This window comes from Fusarium graminearum, chromosome 1 (assembly GCF_000240135.3).
Source record: "Fusarium graminearum PH-1 chromosome 1, whole genome shotgun sequence".
Taxonomy (NCBI): Eukaryota; Fungi; Ascomycota; class Sordariomycetes; order Hypocreales; family Nectriaceae; genus Fusarium; species Fusarium graminearum.
In genome coordinates this window covers 2,539,156-2,559,845 of record NC_026474.1, presented here as the reverse complement: position 1 = coordinate 2,559,845, position 20,690 = coordinate 2,539,156, and the positions used below count along the sequence as shown (strand labels likewise).

Below are 20,690 nucleotides of genomic sequence, written 5' to 3'. Positions count from 1 at the left end.
TCTGGGTTGGTTAGCGATGGTTGACTCTTGATATACCAGGGTGTATGCAGACTTACCCTCCTACTCATATAAATCCGACATGTAACACTGAAACATATGTAAAACCAAACTCCGGCCCTGGAAGCCAAAAAAGAACAACGTAATTATGTATGCGAACGCCGTTCCGGCACAAAACAGATGACGAACTGCTGCCCCTGCACGAGATTTATCCCGCAGCAACAGCAACTTGATCAGTAGCCAACTCTTGCAACACCTTGGCCATGGTAATGCGATGGTTGGGATTGGGGTATAACATCTCCTTTACGATCCGCTCGAGTCGATCCTTGGGGTTGAGCTTCTCTCTCGCATCGAAGATCTCGGTGAGCCAGTCTCGCATCTGTATAATGGCTGGTTGGCCATTTCCATGCTGCTTGTGAGGCGTGTTTGGACTGTTCACACCGGCGATTAACCAATACAGAGGTCGAGGATGTTGTCGACGAGCACGAGAGTCGGGAAATGAGATTTTGCGCAGCACATAAAGCATGGTAACACCAAGTGCCCAAGTGTCAGACGCAGGCCCGCGCTGCTTCCGTCCAATGAATTCCGGAGGAATGTAGTACGGTGTTCCCCCAGTCGTCGGCGAATTGGCGGCCAGGGTTGAAAGTCCAAAGTCACAGAGGACAGCACCTCGCTCTGGCGAATAGAGGATATTGGCAGGCTTTATGTCGTTGTGCACCAACTTGCGACCGTGAATGTAGTTAAGGGCGCCGGCAATATCGCACAGAATTCTGGTAGCGTCGTTTCTATCCCCCAGGAACTCATCATTGGCTTTGTTTCTCCAACGAGGTGCTGCAGTGAGATCCTTGGCGTCGATGTGCTCCATGTAAAGGGACAGGAAACGCGCATCTCCGCCGTAGTAGCGTACGATGGACTTGTGCTGCAGGTCTTCCTGACTCCTGCACTCACGTAGCCACATATCGGCCTGACGGATAACGTTCCGCTCGTGGAGCAGTGACTTGTCATTAGAGTTGGCAACGCGCGTCTTCAACACCTTGACTGTGACGATGTTGTCTGGTACGTGGGAGTGTGTTGCTGTATACACCGCAGACAACGACGTGGAGGCGATGGGCTCCCGTTTAGTAAGCTGATACTCATTGAGCTCACAGACACTTGGAATCGCAACAGTGTCGCCCTTCTCGGCATCCAGCAAAGCATGTCCATTCACAGTGGAGAGCTCTTTGCTTTCACGGCCATTTGGTAGAGAGAAAACTAGGGGGTCAGCAGAAGGTCTCAGGAACATGATCACACCGTCGTCACCGGGCGTGTCTGGTTCTGAGATACGACGTTTCACCCTCTTCTCGTCATACTCTGGAGTCAGAGCTCGCTTCCCACTCGAGTTAATGGTGGGGGTGCTTGAGGTTGGTGGAACGTCCTCGGGGATTGTAGGCTGCCTTGGTTGAAAAACTGTCACTGGCCGCTTCTCGAGTACTCGGAAATCAATAACCTCGATGTCTCGAACGGTGATGCGCCAGGTACCAGGTTTCAGAGCCTTGGCAGATCCAGGATTGATGATGTGAGCAGCACTGACGGGGGGACTTGACAGCGGCGTCGGGACAACGCTTGACAGAGAAATCGGTACGTCTGACTTATTCAAGAAGATGACCTTGTCACTGGCGGGATCATAGTATAGCTCACACCACAGAGGGGGTCTCGGAGAGGCATCTTGAGTCTCACCGGGTATACGGACGGAGAATTTGATATCCTTTGAGGTCTGAGTCACAGCGAGAACTTTGTGCTCAGGCTGCTCTGGAGAAGCAACCTCGGCACGGAGAGCGAGCCACTGACAACTTTCACTGCCAGGACTCACAGCGCGCGAGTTGGGAAAGCTGGCTAAAGGGCGGAAGAGGATGCGGATGCCTTGTTTGTGGTGGTGATCCTCAACGTGTAGCTCGTCTAATGAAACAGCGGAAGAGGTAGTCGTGGGGACGGGCTCCTCAACGCGAATGCCCTTAAAGCGGGCGTCAATCTCGGATTGTGAGAATGGCTCGGTGCGCTCCTCTGAGATAAACTCAGAGAGCCCGAGCCTTGGTTCTGCCATAAGTTTGGCTATGTCTGTTTGCCATCCGACGTTGGTAAGCAACCTGAATGTAAGACGGTGGCAGCCTGGCAAGTGAGGCTAGAAAAAAGTGAATTGAGTTGAGTAGGTACCTTTGACCTGAACCAACCAGCCGATGACGAATGGAAGGTTCAACAAAAAATGGTTATAATTAATTGAGTTGTGCGGTTGCTACGTGAACGATCGATCAAACGGCGCAATGTTGCGTAGTAAGATGCGATGTTGCGCCGGGCTGGAAAAATATCGAGGACGTTGAAAGTATGAGTAAGAGGGGCTGAGACAGGCGAATTGATATGGGACAAAATGCACCTGTGAGGCGATGCACTTTAGGCAACCTGGCGAGGGGTGATGGAAGGGTTTAATAGCAGAGAGAGTAGTTGGGGAAGTGGGCTGTGGCTAGACAAGGTACTATATGTAGGTCCCTGCTTGGTAAGAAAGAGTAGGTAAGGTAAAGAGATGTCAGATAAGTATGTAGGTAATTAGATGCAAATGCAGGAACCAAGACATGCAAAGACAGGTTTGGGCTTTTACGGGATAGGTTTATAGTATGAATGGGGCATATCAGATGGACAGGACACGCTGGAGTTTTCTCCTCTAGGAGGGTTGAAAGGACGACTTTCAGTTTCCAGCCCAGGTCAGGGACAAGCTCAAGTCAGGCCTGCTGATAGCGTCTCAGACTCCACGAGGAACAGGACTGAATCGGGGTCGAGTCATACTTATCTTGTCTCCCGAGGATGGATCTGGTTGGAAACATGAGCCAAGAATGGAGAAAGAAAAGAAGTGGCCGATTTAACAAGAAGCGGGAGCGGGACGAACGGTACCAAGCGAAAGGGAAGCGAACGGCATTGAGCAGCTTGTGGTTGTAGCCTGCTCTGGAACCTCTTCACTGGGACGGGAGGGAGCTTTTGGAGTGTGGACTCCCCTAGGACTAGGACTTGGGGGGCTCCATCAAGCGGCGGGTAGGGCTGGATGAGATTGACAAGGCAGATTCAAGTGGAGGGAGGACACAAAACGTTACAGCCACGACGGTGGTTGTGGCTGTGAAGCTTTTGATCCTGTTCTCACCTAAGAATAGGTGCAATGTACACCGTCTCGCAAATTGTATATACAGATACCTTTCTTGATTCAATCTGACATCTCATGACGGTTTTTGAAGGTTGATCCTCCTTTCTCTGCTACAGAAAGCCCTTTGACTGCACGATGTCAATCAAAAGGCGAACATGGTACATTAGTACGTAGAAAGATAGAACCCCACGGAACACGGTGGTTCTCTTAACTGTTGGTTCTCTCAACTGTGGCTTCTCTTACGCTGCTCAGGCGGGATCTACTATGACGACACTGAAGCAGCTGAAGAGAAGACGACCGCAGCATGACTGAAATGTTATCGAGATCAGGGAAGCAGCAGGTTATATAAAGCAGGGCAAAGATTGCCATGAAGTAACGTGAGATTGTCACAGTCGTTAAGAACAGAGACATTATTACGAGGTCAGTCATTGTCTTATCGTAGTCAACAAATGATGGAGATTTTGTGGAATTTCACCTCTAGTTGTCCTCGTGATGAAGTAGTGGAGGCAGCCTGTCAGCTGGGCGAGTTGTTGTAAGTGTAGAAATGAGTCAATATGTATATGGAATGAGTTTATTAGAGTTTGTAGCATTCATCATTTATTTCATTTCGTATTGAGATATTGTAAAATTACATAGTAAGCTGAGTTATTTGGTGATGGTGTTGTGAGTTTCGTGTGAATGACAACCGTTTTTGATGGAATCTTTTGGAAGGCCGACGACGGACGAACTCAAACAAATCTGCCGCATTTTCACAGAGGAAGGTGTGATGGGACTTGATGTTAGTGGACGCCATCATGCAGCTAACTGAAGAGAATGCATAAGCTCGTCCCACTCGCCGCTTTTAAAGTGGTTTCATTGGCTATTCTATATGCAGGCGCATCTCGTGCTCCCGGGATTTCGGGGCTGGCAACCAATCGTAGTCCTTATAGCCTTCTGCCTCAGGCATTTCAGGCCGCACCAGTGGCCTTTAGGTTGCTGGGGGCCAAGCGCACCCTGAGATATGGGTATGGCTCTTGCCCCCCCAGAACCTGCTGGATTCTGTTTCTCGTCACGCCCGACTCCAAAATACGCACGATCTTCACCAAAAACCAAAAAAACAACGCCCGAAACCCCCCCGAAGAGCCCTACAAGCACTTTTTACTTGCTTCGTTTCAGTGTCATCGTTTCTTGACCGCTGAACATTTTTTGGAGATTTTGTCGCGATGGCTATGATATAGAATTTGACGCTCCCACGAGCTTTTTACGCGTTACACCCTGGGCACTCTTACTGGACACTCTCTACTGTTTCTCGAACCTCGAACCACTACCATAACCATACCATAATCCATTCTTTTCTTCCGAACCGTGACCTCGACATGGACGATCCAGATGTAGCATGGCCTGCCTGGAAATTCGGCATGAAGAGGGATGACCTCTTTACCAACCTCCACCAACAATACAATACCTTTACCTTCAACCTCCAAGATCCCGAAGCTTTTCATCATGACGTTTACGAAATTTCCCACGATGCCGATACCGTCGATGAGTTCCACCGCTTGATGGCTGAGCGAAAGCAACAACGGCTCTGCGAGTTACACGAATCCCTCGAGTCTCTCGCCGTTGAGATCATCGCCAACCCCAAGTTGATGGACTCTGAGCATTGGCAGCATGCTCTTCAACTTTTCCGCACCAAATCTTTTGACTCGATCGTCCGTTATTTTGCAAGCTACCTCCCCGCTAACTACGTTGATCGTAACGAACGCGATCACGATACTATTTCTATTGCTTCATCCTCTTATTCCGAAGCCAACAGCGTCAAGACAGACAGCACTACGGCCAGCAGCGTCGACGGTGTTTCAAGTTTCTTTGATGATGAGCCTGTCATGAAGAAGAAGTCCCCCCTGTCTATTCACACAGATATGCGGTCATCTTCCATCGTGCAGGCGCCTCCTTCGCCGCCCCACTCTGTGGTTGCGCACTCAGATGAGTCTTCTGCTTCGTCTCCTATGGAGTCGCACCGATACTCTTCTAATCCCCCTTCTCGTTCCATGTCGTTTTCTGGGTCCGTGTCAAGGCCTTTTCTTCCTGACTTGCCCCGATTACTCGTTCACGACGACGATGAGACCTCACAGTCCGATGACAATGACGAGGCCGTCATTTCGGATTTGGATTGTGCAGAGAGCCAGTCGTCACTGGACACCATGGATGAAGGGGAGCAACCTCAAGAGTATGAGGACGATCTCGAAGACGAGGACGAATTTCCTACTGCTCAATTTCCTGAAGATGCTAGCGACGCTTTCGATTTCTGTAACGATACCCCGGAGTCCAATGACACACCAACTCCTCGACAGGAGACTACCGCGTCCTGCTATGTTGAATACAAATCTGTTGCGGCCTGGAGAATCCCGTCTCCTCGTCGTTCAACTTCCCCTTCGCCAAAAAGCCACACCTACCGCCGAGAAAGCTCAGTCCTGATGGACATACGCCGGAGCCCCGAAGAATCACTAAGTAAGATTCAAAAAACTATGCACGATAGTCAAAGGAAACGGCCGGTGATTTGGAGAAGGCTGGATTAGCGTTTGGGGAGGCAGGGTGCTTTGTATATACTTGAAGCAAGCGATAGATACCTGTATCTTATGACTTTTAACTGTTTTTCTAATCATTTCTTGCTACTTCCACTCTCAACATGATCACTCTGCTATATATATGACCCCGACAAAGAGGCTCTGGTGGTCATTTTTAGGTGAGAATGCCCTGTTTTTAGCACCCTGACTGAGTACTATGTCGCGCCTGATGTACCTGCAGCATTTGACGTGACCACCGCGTGTATCACGGCACGTAGGTCATGTGGTGATGGTGTTGACATGCGACGGCGCAACATCACAAGGTACATACCACGACTCCCCTGCGAGCAATACAGTACTGAGCAGTGCACCACGTGGATTAATGACGTACACCAGGACCTGCTTTGGATAAAAATTTAACGATTATAGACGGGATCGAAGCGTACCTTGCATGCTGTTCCTGGCGTCGACGGCTGTCAGGGACGCCACGCGAAGTTTGTTGCGATGACATTGTAAGTTTGTGTATGCATGGCTAGTATTGTACGATACGTATTACAGAAGGACAACGTCGCTCTCACAAGAGGGCAAGTTGAATAAGTCCAAATTTTAACGGCGGTGATATAGATCCATAGTGTGTATCTCACTCCATCTAATAGTTGATGAAATAAGAAGAATGTAAGCAATCAATACGCCGTCGCTGTTCATCCTTGTCCAACTATTAACTATCATCGTGAACCCTGTAGATTTTTGCCTCTTAGTTACAGAGTGAGGGACAAAGTTAGTATTAGACTTTAAAAAATATCGTATAGTTAACAAATATCGAATTTTCTGAGGAGTGGTTGCGAGAAAGTGACTATTTGTTCAATGAAAATTGTTTGTAAATAGTACTATGTGTTTTGGATATGAGTGAGGCATCTCACCCAAGAACAGTGGGTATCACCATAACCCTCGCTTTCATCTTTCAGTATCTTTTGACGGACAGTTGTCGGCTAGTCTTACTGAATTATTTCATTTCTAGTTTCATGAAGTATGAGATATTGATGAGAGTAAGCACCCGATCGGGTTGACAGTAATCTATTGAACGAGGCAGCTCATGCAAGTAATATCCTTGTGCTCCCGCCCCCGCACTTATGACTGAACCTCGTCTCAACAACATCAACACCAGTCATGGTATCCAAGAAGATAGCTCCCTACGGGGACTGGGAATCTCCCATCTCAGTGGAGTCTACAGTATCCAAGACACGCTCACTCTCTGCACCACGAGCCAATGTATGCTCTCTTGTTCTTGGCTCGGGGAGTTACTAACGGACGTAGCTCGAATCGGGAAGAGCTTTCTACACCGAAAGTCGCGAAGATGGGAGCACGACGATTGTCGAGATCCTCAAGGATGGAAGAAAAGAGGTTCTTCCGGTAGAGTATAATGCCAAGAACTCTGTTTATGAGTATGGAGGCTCACCATATGCCGTTCTACCGGATGATCGCATCATATTTTCCAACAAAGACAACACTGTTCATATTGTCGACCCTGATAGCATGGAATGTTTCAAGCTGGCTGGGGGCCCAAAGCTGAGATACTCTAACTTTGAGGCAAATTCGAAGTCTGACTGGGTGGTTGCCAACCAGGAAGACCACGAGCACGATACCCCCGATGGCGTTCGCAATTACATCGTGGCGATCAATACTCGAACAAAAGACACCGTGAAGAGGATACTTGATACTGCTGACTTCTACTACGAGCCTTCATTTAGTCCCGATGGATCAAAGCTTGCATGGCTGGAGTGGAACCATCCCGAGCTGCCTTTTGACGCAGCGAGACTTTATACTGCAACATGGAACGACCACGGTTCTATATCTGACATTCGTCTCATCGCAGGCAAGGACCGTGAAGGAGTTGCAGAGCCTAGATGGGGTCCAGATGGGTCCCTGTTCTTTGGCAAAGAGATTGGCAATTACCGTCGCCTGTTTCGTATCCTCCCAGGTAGTGATGAGCAGCATGAAGTGAAATTGAAGGGCCTAGACAATGCTGAGTTTGGCGGATTGAGATGGTTCCAAGGATGGTAAGTTCTTACATCTACAGTTTGAGAATGCAGCTAATGGCTTCAGTCACACCTATGCACCTTTGTCTAAACGACACATTGTTGCCGCTCCCGTCATTCTCGGACAGTCTAGATTGATTCTCATTGATATGGAATCCAACTCGTGGAAAGATATTGGTGACACTGAGCGCTTATCCGAAGTGAATTTGGACGCAGTAGCTCGACTAAGCGATACTTCAGTTCTTGTCATTGGAGCTGGTGACACTACTGGAAAGGCTCTGTATCAAATTGACGTTGAAGGCACAACCCAAATCAAGGAACTACGAAGCTCCACAGACGACAGCTTCCCCGAATCCTTTTGTTCCAAGCCCATGTTGAAATCTATCCGATCAAAGGGACATCCCGAACGAGAACTGCATGGCTTTTTCTGGCTGCCTCACAACCCCGACTACCAGGCACCAGAAGGGCACCTTCCTCCTCTCATTATGATCAGTCATGGCGGCCCGACATCCTACCTTGGTCCAGGCCTCAAACCACGCGTTCAATATTTTACCTCGAGAGGTTATGCCGTTCTGGCCTTCAACTACAACGGCTCGTGTGCTCATGGAAAGGCATACCGCAATGCTCTCTGGGGAAATTGGGGGCTGGTGGACTCAGATGATGCTGCTGAGTTCGCAGATAATCTGACAGAGACTGGTCAAGTGAGGGCTGGGGGAGTTGGAATAACCGGTGTCAGTGCAGGAGGATACAACACCCTCCGAAGCTTAACCCGTCATGCAAAGACGTTTGCTGGTGGAGTTTGTCTCTCGGGTGTAAGTGACATCAAGCGTCTGGATGACTCGACGCACAAGCTGGAATCCGACTATACGGACCATTTGGTCTTGGCAGCAGGTGTAGATGGAAGCGAAAAGGACAAGATATGTCACGAGAGAAGTCCTTTATTTGAAGCCCACAAGATCACGGCTCCACTGCTGCTTCTGCATGGTGGCGCAGACAAGATCACGCCACTGGACCAGGCTCTGGAGATGGCTAGTGCTATTGAAAAGGCAGGTGGTGAAGTTGACCTTATAGTTGTGGACAGCGAAGGCCATGGCTTCAGTCAGCCGAAGAATGTGAAGCTTTGGCTTGAGGAGGAAGAGAAGTGGTGGAGAAAGACGTTGTTGAAAGGGTGAGGAGATGGATGAGTTGAGATACAGATCGGCTTCGGGCTTTGTGAAGTAAAGTCTTTTGTGTTCAGAGTTAGTGGCCAATGGCCTACTTCAAGTCAGTGGAAGTCTATTCTAAATCGAATTTTGTTGTTCCCTGTGCTGTTGACGGCGATTCATTAAGTTGGCGTCTGGTATTATGGGGTAGAAAGTCAAGTTCTGGATGTTCAGTACTTCATCAGTTGGCCACGAAACTTTTCAGCAGAAAGTGGAACAGATGAATACTTATAATGAGAATGTCCTGGAGTATATGTCTCATGGGTAGTGCTTGAAGTTCAAATAGAGTCGGAAGTAACTCTCACAATGGAGCTCGAGCCGGCCAATGCTCAGAGGCCCGGGTCAATCCTGATCAGTATCCACGGAAATGGAACATGGTGCACCATCTTGGGATTTAGATGACTCAGGAACATAGGCAAGGGTATATTGTGTATATTGTGTATATTGTGTATATTGTGTTCTAGGGACCATGATTAGGATGGTGTCTCCTTTGCTAGTTTATCTCTAAATGGTCTCTATAGTCACTTCGTTCATTAGATCGACGAGGCTGACTGTCACTCTTATACATGTATTTTCGAGAGCATGGGAACTCTCACTCAGATGCCCGAAATCTATTATAAGAATCGAATTAAATGTTGCAGTCTGGGCTTGATCGGCTTTATCTACCACACGATATACAAAGTTTATATGAGCAAATGGTAGGAAGCGAAAAGACAGAGTTCAATCTTTAGTTCCTGGGATAGACTGCAAGCGGAAACACCATCCAGAGGTGGCCTTAATTTTGGGGAGCAGAGCGGTAAGTGATGTTTCTACTGGTTAGTACTTGTCAAGTTGTGAGAGGCTGAGATTCTGGAGTTAATGTTAATGAATACAGGCTATAATATAGACAGTCTCTGGTCTAAGATAGCATAATAACTATACTAGTTTTAGGCAAACAGTATCAGGGTTTCTACAATCCTGATAACAAAAGAACATTAAAGTAGGAATGGACACATGTTGGCCTTGTGGTTAAGATAAACATACATAATGTTCTATATCTACGCTATAGGCCACTGTATTGTCTTGCTATTGCCCTACTTTAATTGACCCCAGACTGAAGCTCTCCATTGGATTTCCAAACTTCATACTCGAAGTCAGGCTGGAACTCTGTATATAACGTATTCTATTCACAAAATTAGTTAAAACACTCGCTAGTTCATAGATACAACAACTTACCGGGTCAGCATTATATCGGTACGTATACTCGGCGGCCTCATCGCTGATAGTGTTCCTAGGTAATCCGGTACTCTCAACCAAGAGCTGAACCTCACACGTCCTCTCCATGAGGGAGAATAAATACGCTGCTTCATCAACAGTTCCTCCAGCTGTTAACAAGCCATGGTTTTGAAGAATAACTGATCGGTTCTTGGGGCCCAGAGCTTGAGCTATGCGAGCGCCCTCGTCGTCCTCAAAGACAACGCCTCCAAAGTCGGAGTATACGCTGTGGTCCTTGTAAAATATGCATGCGTCTTGGCTGATCATGTCGAGAGGCTTGCCGAAAGTCGACCATGCCTTGCCGTATTTGGAGTGCGCGTGGCATGCAGCGTCAACATCGGGTCTGGCTTTGTGAATAGCTGAATGAATTGTGAAACCAGCTGCATTGACAGCTACACGATTACCGCCGATAACTTGGCCATCTTCGTTGATGTGAACCATGTCACTTGCTTTGAGCATACCAAAGTGAACACCCATTCTACAGCAAACATATCAACAAAGAAACAGATACAAGGTGAAGGATTGAACTTACGGGTTAATCCAAAATGTATTACGGTCAACGGGATCTCTCACGCTGATATGTCCCGCCGCTCCTTCAGTAAATCCCATACGGGCAAACACACGAAAGGCACCCGCCATGTGCTCGAGCTGCCATTGGCGCTTCTTATAAGGGTCCTCAATATTAGGAATACCGGGGTAGGGAATTCCGCCTGTTGAAACCGCAGCAAAGTTTGTGTTCACCGGCTCCGCAGTTGCTTCGGCACTGGTAGCAAAAGATGCTGAGCGAGGTGTAGAAGAGTTGAAAGTTGTGAGAGACTTGGCAGTCAGTTGTGTTGAGGGAGTAATGAGCAGTGATTTGGCGGCAGAAGTGCTAATTGAGCGAGATGGCTGCTTCGAGATGAGTTGCCGAAGGGCTCTGGCTTGGAAACGTGTTGATAAGAGCATCGTTAGGTTGGTTAAGTTAAAACTTGGCTGGATGTATAGAGTATAGGCTTAAATCATATCAAAGGGGATCTCTGGTGAATGTCAATTGCATGCAGGAATAACTTTACCTTCATATAAGCCGGTGTACAGATGCCGGGATAGAGACCGACAGAGTGCCCCCAAACACTTCCTGCACCGGCCCGGTCGTTGAGATCGGCAAACTACAAGACCTTTCCCCGCGGGGAGATAAGGCCAGACTAGTCTTGGCATATTTGCAGTCTAACTGCATACATACTTGGAGTAGAATGATTTCCTTTATTAAATCTCATGACAGTTGGCTTCTCACAGTTTATCATTCGTGGCCTGTAGTGGTTCATGATAATGTATGGCATTTTCAGTTGCTGGGCCAGATACAAGGCCAAATGTAAGATCCGTCTATATTCCCTTATTTAACAATCATCAAGTATAACAGTTTTGTCGTCCTATATCCATGCGCCTAATCAGTGTACTTTGCCCCATCTGTGCCATTCGGCTTGGCACGATCGATACGACCAAGGTTTTGTCCATCCATCCAGCCACTTGGCCGTCTGCTCAGCTTCCACCTAACTGCCATGCAGAGTGCACCAAAAGTTTTGATACCAAAAGCCACCCAGAGCAGGATCTCGGAAGCCAGTCGTCTCCTCCCATGCATACTGATGCCATCAGGTAATCGCTCCTCGAAGTAGCTCAAGTAACGAACAAAGAACACCGAATTGAGGCATGTGTGTCCAGCCGCGATGCCGAAGAAACCGGCCGAAAGGGCCCAGTAGGCAAGGCGCACCTTGTCCCAGACGTAATCGTCAAACTGCTCAATCTCTTCCTTGCTACCCTTGGGAAGAGGGCACCATCGCTTGCCAATGATGCATCGACACTTCATCCAGTGAGGTCTGTTGGGGATAATCCATTCACGGAAAATATCCATGGTGCCCAGCAAAAGGGCGGCGACAATGTTAATCCAAACGTTCCAGCTAGGAATGGGGAGCCCCCCGCTAGCCAAAAAGCTTCGCCAAGCCTCAAAGAAGATATTGCCGCACGGGTCTTCATATGGGCCGGGCTTGGGGCAATTCCAGGTATCTTCAGGAAGCCGAAGTGTTGAAGCAATCTGGTGAAGATCGTTTACGATAGTAGAGTGATATCGTAGTCCAGAAGACGTAATTCCAGCCTTGGGAAGTCCTCTGGGCGCTGTGGGATGTTCCCATCCAAAAGAACTGGCATACCAGTGTAGGCGCACCAAGAAGCGCGAGGTGTCATTGTTGGAGATAACACCATCAAACTGAGCAATTGTTAGTTATTTGGAAGAGCCGGAAAGTAGGCAATGAAGCTCAAAGAGTTGATCTATGAGATGTATGAGATAAAAGTGAGGTTTGGTGAAACATACTGATACTAGAGCCAGTGGCCTCCAGAGAAGATGGTCAGGATCGCCACGGATGATTGTGGTACCCGCGATAAAGACAATAAAGACGAGTATAACTGATATGACGCTTCCAATTAAAGCCAGTATGAGTAGAGCATCAGCGACGCCCTTTCTCGTAGGCTTTGTGATGTACTTGAGCATCATGGCTGATGGCTCAGCTCAAAAGCAGACAGATTCTGATGCTGACAATAACAATGACGTTATGAGAGATGAGATGAAATCGAATGCTTCAATCGTGTTGTCAACTTGGGAACTGATGAGTTGAGTGAATGTTTAGAAAAAACAAAGACACCAACGAGAATTTGAAGCTGATTCGTGCCCCTATTCAGCTTGTGTCGTGTAATGTCTAGGTAAGGTATGTATTGGATGAGATGGAAATCAGCCTCGCTCACTCTTTGACGATATTACTAGGCAGGCGAGAGAGAGGAGAGGGACCGAACTGGGTCTAGTGGAAACCCGGTTTCCTCTTATGGTCTGGGCGGAAGACATCGGGCATATCTCAGGGGGTGCTTCAGTGGTGTCAGTTACACGTGAGACCCTGAACATTGATGCTAGCCAGGCTATTGATCGCTAATGACAGCTATCCCAATAACAGCAAATAAACATCATTCGAGTGTATAATTATGACTCTTCAATTTCAGCTCTCGTTTAGAATTGACTAATTATAGGGACAACATAATCTCGCGAAATAGATTGGAAGCTATTTATTCCTTCTACCGGATCCTATTAAACCCCGAAGCGACCGCGTACCGGGAGCATGGTCGAGACCCCTTGTTGGATCTTCAAAAGACTCCATTTCCAATTTCCATGACCACAATATATAAATTCATATCACATGTTTAATAATGACCCTTGACTTCTCTGAGGCCTCCATTTTGTTCTCCTCGTTCTTAGTCTGGTCGCTCTTATCAATCGGTAGATGAGATAAAAAGCCAATGGTTCCCCAAAGTGATAAACTACTGGAGCTGCATTCATGAGACGAGACGAAACATCAACAAAAGCCTGTCACATTAAACACGACTCTGAAGGATTGCTGTGCCGCTTATTAAGAGACCCAACCACGAGCCAAGGCGGCGAAACGGATCATTGAATCTTGCGGAAAATATCAGAAACACGAGTGTTTTGTTTACCTGCTCCGATCTCCTTATGTTCCGATGCAGATGTTTTCAAGCCATCGGTGGCTAGGTAGGCATGGTCGACCGTGATGAGTTGACCATTCTCATGTTCATATATTATTCATACTTTTATCGAGACTGAATATAGCTCCTATGACCTATCCTACCCTACCTACCTACTGTTGCACTTCCGAGAAAATGCTCCCAAGATCAATTAACAGTTTTTTTCTTCTTCTTTATTTATCAAGATTATGTCGCGACGTTATATATCACTATCCTGTCAAAGTCGGTTGAGGAGGGCTCACAACTTACAGTTATTTCAGCACTTTTCTGGATTCTTCGTGCAAGTTTATCGACCGTAACGAAGAGGAATATTCACCTCCACCAAGATACTTATTTTTAGGTATTGCGTAGGTAGTTTATCCTCAACCGCCTTCTTGTCCTACATGGATGCTAGTGTTTATGTATGACGCCGTCCGAGGTGTAGTGTATGTCCTAGGCGTCACCATCGCACAAGACCTCCTAAACAGAAGTTACTCTCAAGAGCAAGAAAAATATCCATAGTGCAAAGAAAACCTCTCATCAAGGCCTGTTCAACGATATCGTACCAGAACATAAAGTATTCGTCTCATCAACAATTAAGCCGAATCTAGTACTGATTTGAACCATCGTCTCGGCGGTTTTCTTGATCTTTCCTCTACCGTAAAGTGGGTATACGATAACAACCGGTTCGCTTACAGTACTCGGCTGGCGTCATAAGGGTCTTTAGCACCAAATCTTTCTTTGAACTTCGCGCCTTCTCAAACGTTTCACTTGAAACATCCTTACACTTTCTCATCATTACTTAATTGAGGCACAGAGACCTTGGTTTTTAAACATCTCGATCGGCGTCATGGTACGAGTAGTAGTGTCTGGCACTGCCAGCAACAACGTGAGAGATGAGGAAACACCATTGCTAGGAGTTTCACCGATCAACCCTTTGAACAAGAAGACTTGGACGCATCGCCTGCAACACGAATTATCCTGTTCGTGGGCAGACGCAGTGCTCCTTATCTGCTATGTTGTGACTGGACTGCTTGATAGCTCTTCAATTCAGGTTTGGGGAACCTTTGTGTCTATGCAAACTGGTCAGTAGTAGTCATATCTCAAAGGGGAAAAATGCTAACAAGCAACAGGAAATACCGTCTATGTCGGTCTCGGCCTCGCAAGTTTCATGACATCAACACCTGGTCCTCGTCTGTACAAATCCGCGCTGTCTATCGCGTCATTTTGCCTCGGGTCTTTCCTATTCGCCCGTTTCCACCGTCTTTTCTCTCCCAGACGCCGTTGGGTACTCTGTGCTTCCTTTGCCCTTCAGGCCCTTCTTACCATCGCAGCGGCACTCATCGTCACGTTTCGCCCACCAAGTCAAAACCCAGACAGCCTCGCGTGGAACGTGCTGCTGCCGATAGTGCTCATGGCCTTTCAGAGCTGCGGACAGGCGGTTGCGAGTCGAGCTCTGAAGCAAAACGCACTCATCAGTCTTGTCCTCACGAGTGTGTATTGTGACTTGTTCTCGGACAAAGATCTGTTTGCGCTTGACAACGTTTCAAGAAATCAACGTGCAGCTGCGCCTTTGCTTCTTCTTTTCGGTGTGTTTGTAGGTGGCTTGTTTGCGCAGAGCTCTGTCGGCATCACAGGAGCCCTGTGGATCGCCGCTGGTTTGAAGCTGTGTATGGTCATGGCGTGGTTCGTCTGGCCATCAGAGGAAGAGATGGATGAAGATTAGATCGGATGTACAGGATTAACAATTTTATCAATTTGTTTCTTGTATTAACGTCATTGTGCAGTGGTCAAGTGACATAGTTGAATTGGCGGATGTCACGGTGATAGATACATACGCTGATCATGTCAATATAGGGAAGCTTGCTCGGGGTTTATTGAACCTTTACCGACATGATGCATCGCATGGATGGATGGATGGATAGATGGGGATATGTAGTCAGATATTGCAGTCCAGTATAGCTGAAATCGATCGATGAATTGATCAGCTGAACACCACTCAGACCCAACGTCGGACATGTAGTTGGAAGATTCGCGATGATGGAATTGAACATGGAGGACGTGCCATGGGGGTGGGTTGCACTAATGCAACAGGGAAGACTCAATTGATGACCTTGTTTCTCTTCGGGATTCCTATCTAGGATACTTTGGGCTTCTGACTGGACAGCACGATTTGCTGTGGTCTGTGAACAGGCAAATGATCTTCATCCTGATTCCACAAGTTCCGGCACCGGACCCCCCACTCCGGGAAGCCGGAGCCGAAGAACCTGCCATTGAGAAGGCCATCACCAAGTTGTACAACAAGCAAAATGGGTCGCGGATTGAGGATAGAAAATTCAATGGCAATTTGGAAAGAAACTAGCAAATTAGCAAAGGGTTATTAAGAAAACGTTTTATATAAGGTAATCGGGCCATTACGGCTAGAATGGCTCACGCATTGGGTTGGGCATCTTATTCCCTGTCTTATGCCCCCGCTTGGTTTGGGCTTTTGTGTCACAGTTGACAGTCTACCTACCTACAGTAGGATTGCCAAAGCGGAGCTTCCACTTTTGATGACTTTTTCTTTTTCGACTCTAACTTCGAGTCTAAGTCGCCCTGCAAATGAGAATCCGTCTTGATTCAAAATTTTACCTTGTTGGGTCGCGTGCGCGGCTCGGATATACGAGTGAAGATCATGCATGGGTGGGGGCTCCCAAAGACAAGAGACAGAAAGACGTAAGAGAACGAAGCGAACGAGATACAATCGGATAATCTGAATCATTTTTGAGAGGCCTTCCGTGAAGAGTGCGGGTAGAGTTACTTGCATCACAATCACAGTTACATCTACATGAAAAGGGCATTGAGTGGTGTAACAACGAGTTATTGAAACGAGAGAGACTAAACGAGCGTCGTATCGCCGCTTACTGAGAAGGGTGAGTTGTCAAACCGGGAAGCGACCAGCTTACAATAGGTATTTTAGCATTGTACAGCACATTGAACGGTTTTAACGGTCAACAGGAATTAATAGACTACACAGCCGCGAGATAACGACTCCAAGAAAACAAGGGAACCTAGAGTCAGGATAGATCATGTCAATAGCGCCACGGCGAGTCATTGAAAGCAAAGCAATGCCGAAGAAACTTAGCCAAATGGTGATCTGATCGGCAGTGGATCCTCGATCCTCGAAAGGCAATGCGAGACGACAAGAAAAAAGACCAAAGCGAAAAAAAAAGAAGGTTGTAAAAAGGCCGATGCTTCCCCCCGCATTTCATGATCCAACCTGTTGGATGTCTTGTCTTGTCTTGTCTTGTGTACCTACCTCAAAGCTTGTCCTTGCTTGTCTTTGCCTCGTCTTTATTCGATGTCGTGGATCCCAAAAGAGTCAAGAGCCAAACGCCCAGAAAAATAAACTCACCCATTGACACCCTCTTTATCAACCTTCTATAACCCACTTCGGTTGCTGTTGCTCCTGCTCCGCTTCGACTCTCTCTTTCCTCGTCTCCGGGGGCCTCGAGATCTCTATACATATAACACTGGGTATAACCCACTCTTGGCGTTTGTTTCTCATCTTACATTTTCCCGGTTTTCTCTTGAATTTCGTATCTTATCTCTTATCATCCGAAAAAGGATCAATCGTATAGCATTGAAACAGTACCGTTACTGTATCACAAGACAAAAACGTCTGGTCATCTTTTTTGCCCCCCCTCCTGTCGATCTCGACCACGGCTCGTATCATCTTACCATCAACAGAACCGCCAACACCACCTTTCCATCGCGGCCTACGCTGCTAAATAATACGCCGGATGGCGACCATGGAGAAGGACCCCATCCCGGTGCCTTTTCCTCCTCCGGCTGCCGTTGACGATGTCGATTCAACTCTCGGAAAAGAAGATGTACATACCCACCTCTCCTTATGCCTTGCGCTACATGCGCGCATAGCAACAAACCCCGGATATGTCTCTCGTGTCTAACAATATCTCTTTCAGGGCGTCGCTGTTCACTATGGCGAGGCCATGAGCCCGCTCGAGAAGGGTCTTCTCTGGAAACAAGACATGCGCATCATCCCATTATCGGCCGCCATCTACTTCCTCTCATTCCTCGACCGAACGAATATAGGAAATGCCATGATCCTCAACTCGTCGACAAACAACGACATGCAACGCGAAACCAACATGTCTGACCATCAGTTCGTCATCTCCCTAATGGTCTTCCTCGTCTCGTACGCCGTCTTCGAAGTTCCAAGCAATATGCTCCTCAAGAAGCTCCGACCCAGCCGATGGCTCGCCTTTCTCATGTTTTGCTGGGGTGCCATGACAATTCTTACGGCTGCAACAAACAGTTTCGGTAGCGTTACGGCCGTGCGATTCTTGCTGGGTGTTTTCGAGGCTGGATTGTTTCCTGGACTGGTGTTTTACCTGACTTTCTGGTACAAGCATGACGAGCGTAGTGTTCGGTAAGTCTTTGCTATTCTCGGCCTCTAACAGCCTTTGTTGTGGCGTTTCGCAACGGTTTATATGCTTATACTATGCAATTATAGCGTCGCTTTCATCCTTGCATCTGCGACTCTTGCTGGTGCAGTAAGTTTTTCCTTTCTTATTCGGTTAGCATGTCACTTACAGCAATTTAGTTTGGCGGCGCAATTGCCTATGGCATTGGTCACATGAACGGTGTTTCTGGTCTCTCTGGCTGGCGCTGGCTCTTCATCATCGAGGGCATCCCGTCCTGTCTCGCAGCTTTTCTGGTCCTCTTCTTCTTGCCCGATTACCCGGAACGGGCAAAGTGGTTGTCCGAGGCTGAGAAAGACATGGCCATTCACCGGTTGTACTATGAGGGTTCTAAGGAATCACACCCGACTATGAATTGGGCCGAGGCCAAGGAAACCCTGATGGACTGGCGATTGTACGCTCACTACGCCATTTACTTTGCTTCTGGACCTGCATTTGCCAGTTTGAGCTTGTTTGCACCGTCGATTACTGTTGGGTTAGGGTATTTTGATTTGAAAGCACAGCTGATGACTGTGCCTCCATGGGCCATTGCTTATGGTGAGTCCTCTGTCACCGTGGATTGAAATCCGTCTAACTTTATATCGCAGTATGTCAAGTATTGGTGGCTTGGTCTGCTGATCACTTCAACGCCCGTGGAATTCACACAGCCATGGCTGCAACTGTAGGTGCCGTTGGTTTCATTGTATCGGCCGCCCTTCCAGCCGATTCATACAAAGCCCGGTATGGAGGCCTCATTATGGCAACCGCTGGCTCCTTCGCATGCATGCCACCTATGCTCGGATGGCTTAGTTCCAATGTATTCACAACCGCTTCCACGGGTCTTGCTATTGCCCTCAATGTTAGTATCGGTGGTGGAATCGGGCAGATCCCTGGTGTTTGGATCTATCAAACATCAGAACGACAAGGCGGGTTTACAACAGGGCATTGGGTCAATGCTGCTTTGCTCCTATTTGTTGCTGTGATGGCCTTGGGCCTGAGACTATTTTATGGCTGGAAGAACCGGCAGTTGAGGGAATATGCTGAAGCACATGGGGTGCCTTATCGTTGTTACAAGTTGTAGGAAGCGATTTCTCGCATGTGTTGTTTATTGCGACGTTTTTCAATGAGTTCGACATTCATACACATTAGCGCTATGGGGCTGTGCCAGCAAAGCAGGTAGCGGAAACCCAGTGCTTCACGAGCTGTATTTCAAACATACATACAGTTCTGTATATACTTCAATGTTACTTGTCAGACTCAAGTGCATCGCGTTGTTTGACTGAAAAATGATGGCTCAGAAACTGGGTTTCCAATCCAGTGGTAGTTACCATAAAAATTCCTGGCTCAGATTGTCGTTCAAACTCGCTCGCTTGCAAGTGCCGAGATCTGAGCTGCAGATAATAACTCAAGTTGCCAGGAATAGCGTCCAGCCAAGAAGCATAATTCAAGGTTACTGTAGCAGTTTACTAAAAACCCCTGGTATATCTAGCTCGAGTACTGTGTGAGTTGGAGAAGTGGGTGAGTAGTGAGGTTGCCAGTTGTGTCATGAAGATTGAATGGGAAAGTTGGGCACTAAGGGAGAATCTTCAGTCACATCGCAGTGCTTATCAGAGATACAGACATATAGTTATACTGTCAGGTGCGTCATTGGTGCGTAAAGTACTGCGACTGGCAACACCACGGAAATGGGACGATAGATGGTCTAGACCTCACACAGAGCTCCTCACTACCAGGATGGGCTGTGTCAACGGAGGACTCGGACCATACAAACCAAGGCCGGATGAAAGAGACAACCAACTGTCCACGAAATTGTTTCGTCAAATCGACAGAGGCCTCTTTTTTTGCTTTTAAAAACGGAGCACATGTTCCTATGTTGACATGTGAGCAATGAGACCTGGCTGTATTTAACCCAATCAACACGGCGTATTATCAACCTTGGCTTTCTTTTGCATGCAGCCAGGGTTTGAAATAGAGATCCAGACCGGGCCAGCATGCAACGGCAGACATCAAAAAGCCAAGTAATCTGAATTAATTCTTGTGTTATCCCGAGGCCGAAGTTCATGTTCTTTATTGAGTAAGCAAAGTCCAGCTGGTCTCAGAAAAAAAAGCCGGTTTTGGATCTGGCTGCAGTTGTCTGTATAATAATAGCAAATTGGGTCTGTTCTGGGGGTTAGACAGTAATCAGGTGCAGCATCGTCATGATCAGCATTCAGGGGCCAACATTTTTCATTCTTGTCAATAGATGAAGCATGCACGGATAGAGAAACAACAGTGAGGTAGTTCTTACAAAAGTGAGAGGGTACTTACTATACTGTGATACAGGTGGCCATATATCAATGACTCGCTGAGTGTAAGATCTCCTTGAATAGAGTAATACGACGGATATGGCATGTAAAGGTGATGTTACCATAAGAGTGGTTTTGATGTGGAGGCTAAAGTTATCAATCGATCAAAACCTCGCAAACAAAGAGGCTTAAAGATTTGAAATTACAACAGCT

At 47.4% G+C, this 20,690-nt stretch overlaps 7 protein-coding genes across 7 annotated transcripts; 4 read left to right on the top strand and 3 right to left on the bottom strand.

Moving 5' to 3' along the window:
- Positions 1-205: 205 nt before the first annotated feature.
- On the bottom strand, positions 206-2,077 carry FGSG_00792 (uncharacterized protein; the record flags this gene model as incomplete). The annotated part of the gene is made up of 1 exon (XM_011318202.1): positions 206-2,077. The coding sequence occupies one exon, from the start codon at positions 2,075-2,077 to the stop codon at positions 206-208; it is 1,872 nt and encodes a 623-aa protein (XP_011316504.1).
- A 2,143-nt stretch (positions 2,078-4,220) lies between these two features.
- FGSG_11825 (uncharacterized protein) lies at positions 4,221-5,800 on the top strand. Its single transcript, XM_011318201.1, has one exon. The coding sequence runs from the start codon at positions 4,516-4,518 to the stop codon at positions 5,713-5,715; it is 1,200 nt and encodes a 399-aa protein (XP_011316503.1). The 5' UTR covers positions 4,221-4,515; the 3' UTR covers positions 5,716-5,800.
- Positions 5,801-6,870: 1,070 nt separating this feature from the next.
- Positions 6,871-8,911, top strand: FGSG_11824 (uncharacterized protein; the record flags this gene model as incomplete). The annotated part of the gene is made up of 3 exons (XM_011318200.1): positions 6,871-6,972; positions 7,018-7,760; positions 7,807-8,911. 3 exons carry the CDS (start codon positions 6,871-6,873, stop codon positions 8,909-8,911), a joined length of 1,950 nt encoding a protein of 649 aa, XP_011316502.1.
- A 1,108-nt stretch (positions 8,912-10,019) lies between these two features.
- On the bottom strand, positions 10,020-11,140 carry FGSG_00790 (uncharacterized protein; the record flags this gene model as incomplete). The annotated part of the gene is made up of 3 exons (XM_011318199.1): positions 10,020-10,103; positions 10,157-10,538; positions 10,728-11,140. 3 exons carry the CDS (start codon positions 11,138-11,140, stop codon positions 10,020-10,022), a joined length of 879 nt encoding a protein of 292 aa, XP_011316501.1.
- A 354-nt stretch (positions 11,141-11,494) lies between these two features.
- On the bottom strand, positions 11,495-12,825 carry FGSG_00789 (uncharacterized protein). Its single transcript, XM_011318198.1, has 2 exons — positions 12,537-12,825; positions 11,495-12,431 (listed from the first exon to the last, which is right to left on the bottom strand). The coding sequence occupies exons 1-2, from the start codon at positions 12,714-12,716 to the stop codon at positions 11,616-11,618; spliced, it is 996 nt and encodes a 331-aa protein (XP_011316500.1). The 5' UTR covers positions 12,717-12,825; the 3' UTR covers positions 11,495-11,615.
- Positions 12,826-14,579: 1,754 nt separating this feature from the next.
- On the top strand, positions 14,580-15,455 carry FGSG_00788 (uncharacterized protein; the record flags this gene model as incomplete). Its single annotated transcript, XM_011318197.1, has 2 exons — positions 14,580-14,814; positions 14,863-15,455. 2 exons carry the CDS (start codon positions 14,580-14,582, stop codon positions 15,453-15,455), a joined length of 828 nt encoding a protein of 275 aa, XP_011316499.1.
- Positions 15,456-17,465: 2,010 nt separating this feature from the next.
- FGSG_00787 (uncharacterized protein) lies at positions 17,466-19,417 on the top strand. The gene is made up of 5 exons (XM_011318196.1): positions 17,466-17,601; positions 17,695-18,161; positions 18,246-18,285; positions 18,336-18,750; positions 18,801-19,417. Exons 1-5 carry the CDS (start codon positions 17,521-17,523, stop codon positions 19,271-19,273), a joined length of 1,476 nt encoding a protein of 491 aa, XP_011316498.1. The 5' UTR covers positions 17,466-17,520; the 3' UTR covers positions 19,274-19,417.
- The last annotated feature ends 1,273 nt before the right edge of the window (positions 19,418-20,690 follow it).